The sequence below is a fragment of the Festucalex cinctus genome, chromosome 16, assembly GCF_051991245.1.
Source record: "Festucalex cinctus isolate MCC-2025b chromosome 16, RoL_Fcin_1.0, whole genome shotgun sequence".
In the NCBI taxonomy this organism is placed as follows: Eukaryota; Metazoa; Chordata; class Actinopteri; order Syngnathiformes; family Syngnathidae; genus Festucalex; species Festucalex cinctus.
The window spans coordinates 11,517,501-11,529,950 of record NC_135426.1 but is presented as its reverse complement, the minus strand read 5'-3'; the positions used below and the strand labels follow the sequence as shown (position 1 = coordinate 11,529,950).

Here is a 12,450-nt window from a genome sequence, read left to right as displayed (position 1 = left end):
AGTGCTCTTAATCTGGATCTAAAATCGTTCAATGAAACAAGTTCCGTTAGTTTCCAGTCCTTTTGCAACATGTTCCATGCAGAAGGGGCAGAGAAAACAAAAGCCTTTTTCCCCAGCTCAGTGCGGGCAAATGGAACAGAGAGCAACAAAAGATCATTGGAACGCAAAGCATAAGAATCAACACTTTTCAATGTGATTAAAATACAAATATAAGAGGGCAGCAGTCCAAGCATAGCCTTGTAAATAAAAATGTACCAGTGAGTCAACCTCCTGGTGGACAAAGGAGGCCATCCCACTTGAGAGTACAGTTCACAGTGATGGGTCAAGGCTCTACAATTTGTAACAAACCTCAAAGCAGCATGATATACAGAGTCAATCTTACTCAAACACTGAGCTGAAGCATTCATATACAACACATCCCCATAATCTAAAACAGATAAAAAAAGTTGCAGTGACAAGACGCTTTTTGACCTCAAAAGAAAAACAACATTTATTCCGAAATAAGAAACCCAGTTTTAGTTTGAGTTTCTTCACGAGGTTCTCAACATGGGGTTTAAAAGTCAAAGTGTCGTCAAGCAAAATACCAAGATACTAAATAAAACTTAGGAATGTCAAGTTGGCTGGCCCACTTCTCTAAATCAGCTAAAATGGCTCAAGCGTAAGACTAAAAGCACAGTGTCTCCTAACATGAAATTTTAGAGGCGCAAGCAGATCATTTAGGGCCACAACCTGTAAATCTATTTCCAAAGCAAATATTCACATTTACATTGACTATAAATCCAGAATCTCTGGTAACGACCAATCACAGCTCACCTGTTTTCTGAAGCGGAGCCGTGATTGGTTGTTCCCTGAGTTCTGAGCAAATGTGATGTCATTTTTAGTGGACAGCAAGTGGCAAAATGGCCGTCCCTGAGCTTGATAAATGGGTACAATTTCCTGCTTTATTCACATTCCAAACGCGCAGTATTAATTAGAATGTCTTGTTTGGATTAGGGATGTAACGATATCCAAACATCACGATACGATATTATCACGATATGAAGGTCACGATACGATAATTATCACGATATAGTAAATATATCACGATTTAAATAAGATCACTATATTGTAAAAAAAAATAAAGAAAAAAATATTGCACTTTTGTACATAACAGCAATGCATATAGACCACCTACAATCTCAATAATAACAATATTGAGGCACTTACTTGCAAATGCAAACACACATTTATCGCTTCACAAGCAAATTAGGTTCCCCCTCATCTGACAATTAGCATAGATTTTAAACATAGAAGGCCAAAACATCCCTAATGAAAATTAAATTGCACTAATAAACTAGCCACTAGAGGGTGCTAGAACTGAACAAATGGAAATCAACCTGACTTTTTTTAACAGATGTGTTCCTTTTAAATGTTGTGAACATGACAAAGACGATATTGTGGCAGTTTTAATCACAATATCATATTGCCCATATCGTTACATCCCTAGTTTGGATTAGTGGGGGCACATTGTTATTAACAAAAAAAAAAAAAAAAAAAAAAAGATTGACTTCCTCTTTAATTGCTAAAAGAAGAAAATGGACAGTTTTGCTATCCTGTAGTCACATTTAGTTTTAGTTTTTTTTTGTTTTTTGTTTTTTTTTTGTTCCTCTATTTTTTTGAACATATAAACAGATGAACAGCAGAAATAAAACAGAAAACAACAACAATCAAAAGAGAAGAAAATCCCAATAAAATAATCATTCAATCAATCATAACTTACATGTTCAAAAGGGAGTAGGAAGAAGTTAAAAAGTTAGTTAGTTTTATTAACAAGAGTTGTGGTCTTAGGTTTCGCAAGGGGTTAAGCATTTTTGTTTATTTTATTTTGTTATCATTTTTTTCAATATTGTTTAGTTATTTTGTTAGTTTCCGTTAACCTTGTTGTAGAGCAGAAGTTTGTCTACAAATTTCTAATTGCAACAATTTGCAGGCAATCTTGAGAGCTGCCTAAAATCAATATTTATTCCTTCTGACACTGGCCAACACGCACGTAGGCCATGTATCTGACAAGGCACAATCAGATTAGCCAATATATCACCCAGCCCATGTTCATGTCATCCTTTAAGTGGAAGGCGGAGAAATCCCGATGACAAATGAAGCCCTTCGAGGCGCAGGCAGATATGGAAAGAAGGAAATATTTTGGCCGCGCCGTCCGAAAACCTCCAGTGAGTTCATGAATGCTCATCTGCGGCAGCTCCGCTCCCGCACCTCGCCGCTGTAAACGTGTTTATGCTGCCGAGTGCTGTGCTGCATGCGAGAGTGAAGGTGCATAGCAGAGACGACCACAACCACTAGGCCCGCGTTCCAAACACACCACCGTGGGCATTGATGGAAATCGCACGTGTGCACGTTCTTATTCCGTACTTAGCTCAGAGATCTATAAGCATGCAGGCTAGATCTGGCCCTGCTTGTCATTTGACATGGCCCAAGGAAGTTTGCTTGCCAATATTGCACTTTGGCTTACCTTCCTAGGTGAGCTATAGCCACATTCGACTGCGCTAAGACATACAGTGCTACTCAGCCTCTGGCTTGTGGCAGTCATGGCTAATGGCAAACTAATTAAGATTGAAGCTGTTTTTTTTATTATTATTATTAAATATGACATAATGTGTCATATTTGCATTTTATCTTTAACATTTCTTAATAAAGAAAATTTAAGTCTGGGAGCTCATCACGCTATCTTTTGCTCGTAATGAGAGAGAATCTGTAAAGATTTCAGCAGCCCAGACTGAAAATGTGTCAAATGAAAGATCTGAAAGAAATCATAGCTATCTCTAATAAGAACACTAGATGGCTCAAGGTGGAGTCAGCCATCTTAGGACAGGGGGCCTCTCTGGTGCTCCATGCTGTAGTCGGTGGTAAGGTGGATGATTTTTCCACTTAAATACTTTTTTTCTTGACAGATTTACAAACAGATTGGATTATGGATTACAGTCCTTATTAACGTGGCTATGATTCGGGATTTATTTTATTTTTTTTAACACAGCATAGTGTTTGTGTCATCTCATGTGTCATATGTAACAACAACAAAAAATTGTTGTGAATTTGGGAGAGTTGAGCAATCTACAGCTATTTCAAAGTCCATGATCCATTAACTGTAATGTTTACGTGGGCTCGAGCAACCCTGTCTCAAGATGGCCACCCTGAGACGACGTTACTTCTCATTGGCTCACATTGCACACGAGCCATCTACTGTTCTTATAGAAATCCACCTATCTACCTGCTCATCGAAGAGTAGGCATAGTTCTCTTCAAAATCCTTGTTTTTGACTTTGTTGATCACACGTGAAAGGGTGCCAGTTTTTGTTTTTATTTTAAACATCACTACAGCTGGTCCAAGAGAGAGTTTTATGTTTTTAGTAGTGTTGTTCCGATACCGTTTTTTGGCCCCCGATACCGATACCCAGCTTTGCAGTATCGGCCGATACCGATACCATACCGATACTTGAGTATTTTTTTCCTCAACATGAAAAAGCTGTCCTGCCATTGGTTCAGAGTATTCAAGGGCCAATAGGATATCTTAGATCGGCATGCAGTGAACATGTCACATATCAGTGAATGTTATGCACCAGCAAGACACAAGGTTCTGCAACCAAAATCCTATGTTAGTGTTGGAATTAATGGTATCGGCATGTTACTTGTGAGTAGTCACCGATACCGATACCACTGTTTTAATGCAGTATCGGCATCTCTGCCGATACCAGTATCGGTATCGGAACAACACTAGTTTTTAGTGTAGCGAAACATGACTTTAGACGTATCGTAACAATTACACGTTTATGTGGTTTCATGGTTGTAGGTGGCTTCCTGAAAGAAGCCATAACAGCAACATGTCCCGCGATGCAATCAAAAAAAAAAGTTAATTTGTGACTAATATTTGTTATAAAGTGACGCAGAGACACCCTTAAGTACGGTTTTGTTGTGTTGTTAGCTTTCTATGCTCTACTGTCAGGAGACAACAGTACTACGCCTGCAGAAAACGTTTACACAACTCAAACTGTCTCAGGAGCCTCTGCCAAAACAGCTGTTCGTCTTCAGCGCCTACAGGCAAGCAATAGGCCGATCACTGTCTTTCTTCCCTCCTCCTCTTGCTCCCTCTCTGACTGCACCAGCCTTATCTGCTGTACGATCGTCTTATTAGAACATCCTAATGACAAAATACGGGCATTACCACTATATCAATAGAAGCTTGTCGAGTTGGCTCCCCTTTGCTAATTTTACTTCTTGAAGGCCGAGAGCACGTCACGACGGCTGTCATTACTTGCTACTTCAAAATGTCATCAGAGACGGAGAAGACAGGCTTTGTGCCATGGCGTTGACTCCCATTTCACATAACTGGAATGCCTGTCTTCACCTGGACACCTGCACTCCATAGTTACTCATACTTTGGTCAAGCTGTCACTGTATGTGAATACAGTTGGACGATGGATGTATGCACATTTCAGGTCAGAAAGTGCTAGCAGAAAGGAAGGGAGTGGACAGGCTGAAGTTGAAAATGAAAATATGTCGCCAGCTTTGCACTGCAGGTTGCTCAACTGTATGGAACGCCGTCTTCCTTTTCTTCCTCTCATTCTGCCTCTGTTAGCTTTTGTAAAAGTGTGGGTGGTCCCTCCAGCGCTATACACCATTTTACACACATACGCTGAGGTCCTTTTTATGCAAGCCAGAGGCTTCCCCCTGGGTCCTTTGCTTAGTGCTTTCCATTTAAAAGCATGAGATTCTTATGATGCTGCATTTATTCAGTAAACGTATTAAATGTATCATTAGTTACAGTCACAGCTGAAATACATATTTCATATTCTTGTAAAGTCTTGCTGTACGATTCATTTGTGTTGGTTCTGTTGATCAGCCGTATCTTTTTGTCATTAAATTCATAACCATATTTCATTTTTAGACAGTCTGAACATTCTGGAGTAACTAATGTACTGTGTCTCCCTTGGCGTCCCCTGTATGTAGAAGGGTGTGATTAGATTGGTGCTGTTTGGAGGCCTTGTCACTTGTACTTAGTGTTCTGGTCTCGTTTTAATTACGGTTGCATGCATGGCCAGCGCTAATTGGCCCTTGCCCACAGTCACAGACGACGACACTATCTTAATATCCAAATATAGAGAGTGTGTAATAGTGAGGAGACCAGTGCTTCGTAAAAAGAATCTTTGTAATTTTCTGTCAAAATCTCAAGGGAACTGCACCGCTGTGGGAAGTCGGCTTAAATAATCGCCAATTATAAGCATTTCCCTTCACTTTCACTCCCTTTAAATGTGGCATGGTAGAAGTGCACTAGGATCTCAACGTGGTGGAAGCACATATGCATCGTGGAAGTGGACACTTGGAGACCGGCCCCTAGCCCCGATCCTTTGTGTGCCACCCAGTCGGAACAATTTCAATATAAGACAATGAATCAGAGAGTTTGATTCCCATTGTTTATGTGGTCAAGAACGAATTAGGGCTGTCAAAATTAAAGCGGAGATTATATTCTCTAAAGCGTTAAAAAAAAATATTAACCCACTTAATTCAGTTTCATTTACTTCCACTCATCCACTGCGGCGAAGATGGACAAACACGGACTATAGATAGTTTTACTTATATGACGAAGTACCGTATTTTCATGACTATAAGGCGCACCTAAGAGCCTTCAATTTTTTCAAAAGCTGACCATGCGCCTTATAATCCAGTGCGCCTTATATATGGATCAATATTGAGCCGCAACAGGTCTCGCTGTCAAGACGCTATCGGTGACCCTGTATGATCGGTGACGCGCATGCGCAGAAGATCCCGCCATCTTGGATCGCTAGCTAATACTAATACTTTACCTCAGAGAAAATAATAAAACAGCTGTTTATTCGCTTTGGGAGTAAATGGAGTTGTCAGAAAGCTGGTTTGTAATCTATTAATAAAGTTTGACTAACCTATCTGTTTTGTTGACATTCCAGCAGCGCAGCACCATCTAATGGATGCATAACGTAACCCCAGCCTCTACTGTAGCGCCTTACATATGGAAAAAGTTTTAAAATATGTCATTCATTGAAGGTGCGCCTTATTTTCCGCACTATAAGGCGCACCGCCTTATAGTGCGGAAAATACGGTAAGTTGCGCACTTTACAAAGCCAAATTCAAATATTAGTTGTATGTCTTTGGTGTATGTTTTCATAAAACACCCTGCATAAATGGCCTCGAAAATCAAGCCTTCTGAAGTCTGCCGTTTGTGGGCACTCCAGTAAACCTGGAAGTTAGTTTTGAAAATTGTTTCTATGAGGGAAAAAAAAGATGATCTGTAAAGCTGAATTCATTTTGATCGTTTTGTTCAACAGCTGTATTTTACAGGGGAAAAATTCCATTAACGGATCAAAGAAAGCTATTAGAACAGTCTTTGATTCTAAATATACTTTCTAGTTGATGATTTTACATTAATTCCAAGTTTTTAATCAAGTAAATATCTGTTACAAGCTTGGTATGAGAATGTAAAAATGTGATTAATAATCACGATTTACAGTAATTTTCTAAAATTGTGTGGTAAAGTACGTAGTTAAAAAAATGTAATCGCTTGGTCGACCTGCTTGCTACCCTGCACCACTGTTAGTTTTGGCCTGAGCAGGCATAAGAATGAGATTGACTTTCTGCCAGCAAATTGTCACTCCACCAGGCACATCTCTCAGGCACTTTATTGCTGGCCCATCAAATTGTAAAACAAGCGCAAATAGACTTGCGCTGATATGAAAATCAGGAGCCGCCAGCATTTGCGCCAAGGCGCAGATGCGCTGTCTATGAAAATAGTCCATGACAACAAACAACTGCTGTCGAGTTTTGTTTGCATGCTTTGCATGACAGCCCGTCCTTGGCCAAAATGAATATCTGGCATGGAGTGAATGCATAGCTCCAACACTGAGCTTGCAATGCAACGTAACGTTGTTGATACCATAACAATGAGTCAACTGATAAATCCTGCCTGTCCTTAATACGGATGTATGCATGCACTGAGAAAAGGCAGACAGAAGAAGACAACAACAACACCGGAAGTATGGCTCAAGAGCCGAGTCATGTCCTAGGAGAGCTTTTTTCTGGGTAAACAACACAGGAAGCATAAGCTCTGGCGATAGAAGGGGGAAGGAGGGTGGAGGCTGGGCAAACGAGAGGCATGAGGGGGAGAAGGAAGGAGGTCATTGAGGGATAGAAGGAGGGACAAGAAACAAGAAGGGGAAGGGGCAGGAATTTTTGTCAACGGCACTGTTGGAGAAGACATAGCTGATGAGATGCAACTGGTGTGAGGCGGAAAAAAAACTTGTTGGCTCGTTTCTTGAAGGTACCGTCTGATCCTTTTCGTTCTGCCTCAGCATCTTGTACCTAAATAGACACTCTTGTATTTATGTGACTGCTCCCTGCTGCTCTTCCAAATGCACCGTTGTCTTTTCCTCAAGTGCTTAATTAGAGTTTGTTTTATTCTGCTCAGCCGTGCGCTGGATGTGCATGGTGGTTGAGCAGAGATCATAGGCGGATGACGCTCGGCCTGGCAGCTCCTGGGTGGTCTCCCCGCCCAACAGCGCACATACCCCTTATGGGTATATTTAGGACGAATGTGTTTGACATCCTGTGGTGACTTGTCCTTCTACCTTTTTTTGTCCAATGTCCTCCATTCTTTTCGTTCTCAGTGTTGGCGCCCACACTGACGTACAGCGGAACCTCAGTTTAACACTGATTGGGGGTAGGGGCCGATTGAATAGGTAGATACAACAATGCTACGCTAATGTTCATGCCAATTACTTTTGATGGGAACAATCTCCACTGCCAACATGGCTGCCACAATAACACACTGTCGCCTGCTCTCGTCCACTGTAAGTCTATTTACGACAAGAGCAGTGCAACATGTCTGTTAATGGCACCACAGCGCCGTTTACTGGCACCATGGTGAATTGCGGCCAATTGCAACCAATTCCATCCATCCATTTTCTAGACCGCTTATTCCTCACAAGGGTCGCGGGGGGTGCTGGTGCCCATCTCAGCTGGCTCTGGGCAGTAGGCAGGGGACTCCCTGGACTGGTTGCCAGCCAATCACAGGGCAATTGCAACCAATTCTAGAACAGAAAGACTTAAACAGCTACCTAAGATGGGGCATTTTGAGTGAATCCATTAAATCAAGTTTCCACTCTAGCACAAATTAAAAACAACACTTTTTGACTCGTGTTTTTTTTTTTTTTTTTTTTTTTTGTGTCACTTCCCAGCGTACAACCATGAATGATATGGATATTGAGCGGCGCCGGGAGATGATGAGGCAGAAGCGGGAGGAGATGCTCCTGGATGCTGAACGGTAAGAAGGTTTTGATGTTTTCTCAAAATGTAAGCAAACTCCAGAGTGTTCCGATGATGACCTCGGCTGGATCAGAGCCAGCTCACAGGGCGCTGTCATTTAGGATCTTCATACTTAAGGAAGAATTCCTCAGGCCGTGTTGCGGAGCGAAGCTGCCTGTCAGAGCACCTCCTCTGATGTTGATGCCAATTTGGATGAGAACAGCGCCAGTGTTGTTTTAAAAACTCAAGGCCTCCTTGAGGTCTTTTTAAAAGCATAGTTTGGCAAACATTGTCTCCCCCCCAGCCTGGGTTGTAGAAGGAAAAAAAAGGTTGATAAGCAATCAGATAAGCATGTGATGACCTTTAATTGGGAACGCTTAATCATGCCCTCCCGCTCTCCTTGCAGTTTTCTCTCCCAGGTATGGAGACCCTCTGAACTGCCTTTGATTCAATGGACAAAATTGATTAGACTAAAGCCCATTCCAACAAGTGATTGAGCAGTAATGTGCCAAGCGCAGGCATTTAAAGATTGCAAGTAGAGTTTTTTTTTTTTTTTTACAATCGTGAGAAATGTGCAAAGGTCCTTTATAGTTTTTATTTTTTTTATTTTTTTTTTTAACAAAAGTTTTCTCATTAATTCCGCAGCATAGGCCACTTGGGAAAAGTTTGATAAGGATGTAGATAAGAGACATTTGTCTATTTCTGAGAAGTATTACTCCATCATCAATGCTAAACAGGCTCACATAGCTTTGGTTTAGCTACAAAAGTTGGCGAAAGTATTAAAAAAAGATCTTTAAAGGATAATTCTCCCTTGTAATACAACATGCATTGCTTTCCTGTGTATTTATTATACTATATGTATATTGTATATCAGAGCTGTATTTGCTGAGATGATTGAAGTTGAGGTTAGGAACGTTTTCAGTTCAAATTGGATAGTAGTAAATATCAAATTTTGACTTGGCGGGCCATGCTTCAGTAATAACTGAACTGGCAGGTGACAAGCTGCTCCTGCTATTGACAAAAAAAGATTGCATCCCCATATTTCTTCCATTTCTGCCAAGATATCAAAACATATTTACACAACCTCACTCGGTTGGACTAGTCAAAACCACATGTTGTTGCGTTGGAAGGCTTTGTCTGCAACATTATTTTGAGTGCACCCATTCAATTAACCGTTGAGTGTGTTTGGATCAGATGCTGAAGTTTTGACGAAGCCCATTCGCTTTTATGCAGCCAAGCTTTTGCTCTGCTGTCTTCTATCAAGGCCCAATTGTAAGAAAGCCATGGCTAGTCAATGAACTACAAAGTCCAGTCTCAGCCTGTTAATTTATCGAAGTCATTTTCAACCTCAGTGAAAAGCCATCATGGTTCACAGCGCCTTGGACGAGCCATCAGTCTGCTGTTGAGCTTTTCTGTGCAAAGAAGCAGCATCCCACCAATCACACCCAGAGGAATCAAGCTCCGTGTCGGCGCATCGTACCTATGATGTCGTTCTCAGGGTCGCCGCTAGAAGTATGCAGCCATCGGTGCGGCAAATGCCCTTTGCCTTGTCTTCGGGAACTTATGTGTCTTTTAGGAAGTGAAATTCAAAGGTGAAGGTCAAACCAGGAAAAGGCACACCTGCCCTTCCCTGCTTGAACAAAGTTACAGGAAGTAGAAGGGAGCACTCAGTCTTACACAAAGCTCTCTTTCACTTGAACTGATTAACCAATTAGAGGATGTTAAAATGTTGACACTTGTGAAGACCTATTTGAAATATGATTGGCTGAATAAGCAGTCACATTGCTGTTATAGTTTTGCAGTAAATTGACCAGTACTACAATTGTGAAAATCTCTGGCAGATTATATTGACATAACAACACATACTGGAGCTATAGCTAAACGCTGAAATTTGATTGGTAAAAAAAAAATAAAAAATCCACTTAAAGTGGAAGCAGTGCTGCCAAGACAAATGCTACAAAATGAAGACAATCGACTGTTGGGGGTAAATGAATACAACTTTGTGGGCTCAATCTAAGAATCAAAGTTGTAAATGTAGGTCATTGCTGAAAGTGCTTTGGCCTTGCGGACTTTGTGATCATATTGAAGAAAGGAAGCAATGCAGATGCATCACTTGGATTTATCTAAATATTGACGTATTGCTCATATATAAAGACATGGAATCCATTAGATTTAGACTTAGACTTAGATTTTACTTTATTGATCCCTTTGGGATGGCTCCCTCTGGGAAATTTACATGTCCAGCAGCATTGAGAACAAATAATAAAATAGAAATTCAATCAATCAATAAATAAGGTTATTACAGAGATTGAATTAATAATAATAATCCTCATCCTCTTCATCTCCTTTTCCCACCAGTGTTTTCCCCTCCCCTTGCGTATCACCTCAACTCCCCCTTTAGTTTGTGATCTCATGCTTCCATTTTAATCTCCAGCCCTTCCCTTTCTCTCATTCTCTCACACACACACACACACACACACCCATGTCACACCACTCCTTTCCTCTTCCTCTACCCCTTCTCCTCATCCTCTTCCTCTTCGTTGCAACACCGCTGCTGCCCTTCCACCTGTGCGATCCAGGAAGGGCTGAGGAAATAACACCCATCCTCTGTGAATGACCCTTACTATGTGTGGCACTTCCAAATATGGTCTGGTTTACTTCTGACAGGAAGTGAAAATGACATGGGAAGGGCAGGATACCAGTCGTAATAACTGCAGACCTCCACCAAGGCAAAACCACACCTTCATTGATGCCTCCATTTTGTCATTGTAATTGTCATTACGAGTGGTGAAATCAAACCTCCCTGATGGCGGTAATGAATTCAATAAGAGAATTTAGGGGATTTCTATCAGAGAGCAGGATGGGTGAGCAAGTCGGCAGTGTGGTTACGGTCTTTTGGGCCGGCACAAGGATAGGAAATAGTCCAGGCTGTCCAGCGTGGGAATGGGTCAGCATTTCTGACAGCCCAATCCCCGCCTCCCTTCCCCTCCTTCTCTGCAGCCGCTTGCATTTTCACTTTTTCCTCTCTTACCAAGTAGGGGTGAAAAAGTCTTTTCTCCTGGGCTTCTCCCCCCCAACCCAAATGGGTTTTGCTCGCATAACTGTGATGCTATGCCGCAAGGAAAATATTTAGACATACTTGTGCCCTAATAGTCGCTCTCATGCTCGATATCGACCGTGTGTAACTTTCGATGACGCAAAAGCACAAGGAGAGAAACAATAGGAGGAACATATTCCCCCACCTTATTTTATTTATTTATTTTTAAATCATGTATTTTGCCCGTAACAGGACATGTTGTTTCATTTACAGTGTGGTTTAAACACATGGCGCTGTGCAGGAAAGGGTGTCGCCTGTGATGACATCGGCAGATTATTCCCTTTTCCGTTATTATCATGCTCACCTCTAACCTTTCTCATTTTTCATTTCTCCCCCTTTCTGTCTTTCCTCCTCTCCTCCCCCTTCCAAGAGGCTCTGTGGCAGAACGCTGATGGAGTTTGGGGCCTAAGTAAGGAAAATGGGATATTAAAGCCGGGCTCTCGTTGTGTGAGCGGCGTGATTGACAGGAATGCTAATTCAGCTTTTAGAAGTTTGTTCTCCTCTCCTACCGAGGAATCTTGAACCCTGGGATTGTCGCCGCCTGCCGCCAAGGAGTCTTTTATTCCATTTTTAGCTGTTGCCTCCTCCTCTTTCTCATGACATTTGTTGCCGTTTTCTGGGACAGCACAGTCCTGCGGGAGTTTACGCAGTCATGTCGCCACGTTTGTGTGTGTGTGTCACAACAAGGCGTGCGTGTGACTGTGTGGATACGTCATGTACAAGTCGTATTTTGATTATGCTCTTTGTACTTTGAGGGGAAGTTGAAGTGGATTTAAGATTACAGCTTTTGCCCCAGTACACAAATCACGGTTGGAAGGTTTTGTTTTTATTTTGTTTGTTTTATTGGACTGTAACTGTATTGTATTTTTATTTTGTGAATCTTGTGGATTTTCTCATCCTCATGGCGTAACAGTGACTAGTGGAGCTTTATAGGATATATTATTTAAAGTGATACTTCACTTATTTAGCCCATTATAGCAATAAAAAGTTAATATTTTGTCTATAATAAATTCTATACTTTCATTATTTTTCACG

The 12,450-nt window shown here is 41.4% G+C and overlaps 1 protein-coding gene across 6 annotated transcripts in view; it reads left to right on the top strand.

The window, feature by feature from the left end:
* The window catches only part of cald1a (caldesmon 1a), a 60,121-nt gene that overhangs the window by 27,320 nt on the left and 20,351 nt on the right, over positions 1 to 12,450 (top strand). For 4 of the 6 annotated variants that reach the window (XR_013278899.1, XM_077499093.1, XM_077499090.1 and 1 more), the window contains exon 2: positions 8,252 to 8,337. The exons of 1 other annotated variant lie outside the window; for it this stretch is intronic. Coding sequence is in view for 4 of the 5 variants with exons in the window: in XM_077499093.1 (XP_077355219.1) it covers positions 8,252 to 8,337 (86 nt within the window). In the remaining variant the exon portion in view is untranslated. Of the gene's footprint in view, positions 1 to 7,180; positions 7,336 to 8,251; positions 8,338 to 12,450 lie in introns of those variants that run through there. One more of the 6 variants, XM_077499092.1, reaches the window with a different exon arrangement.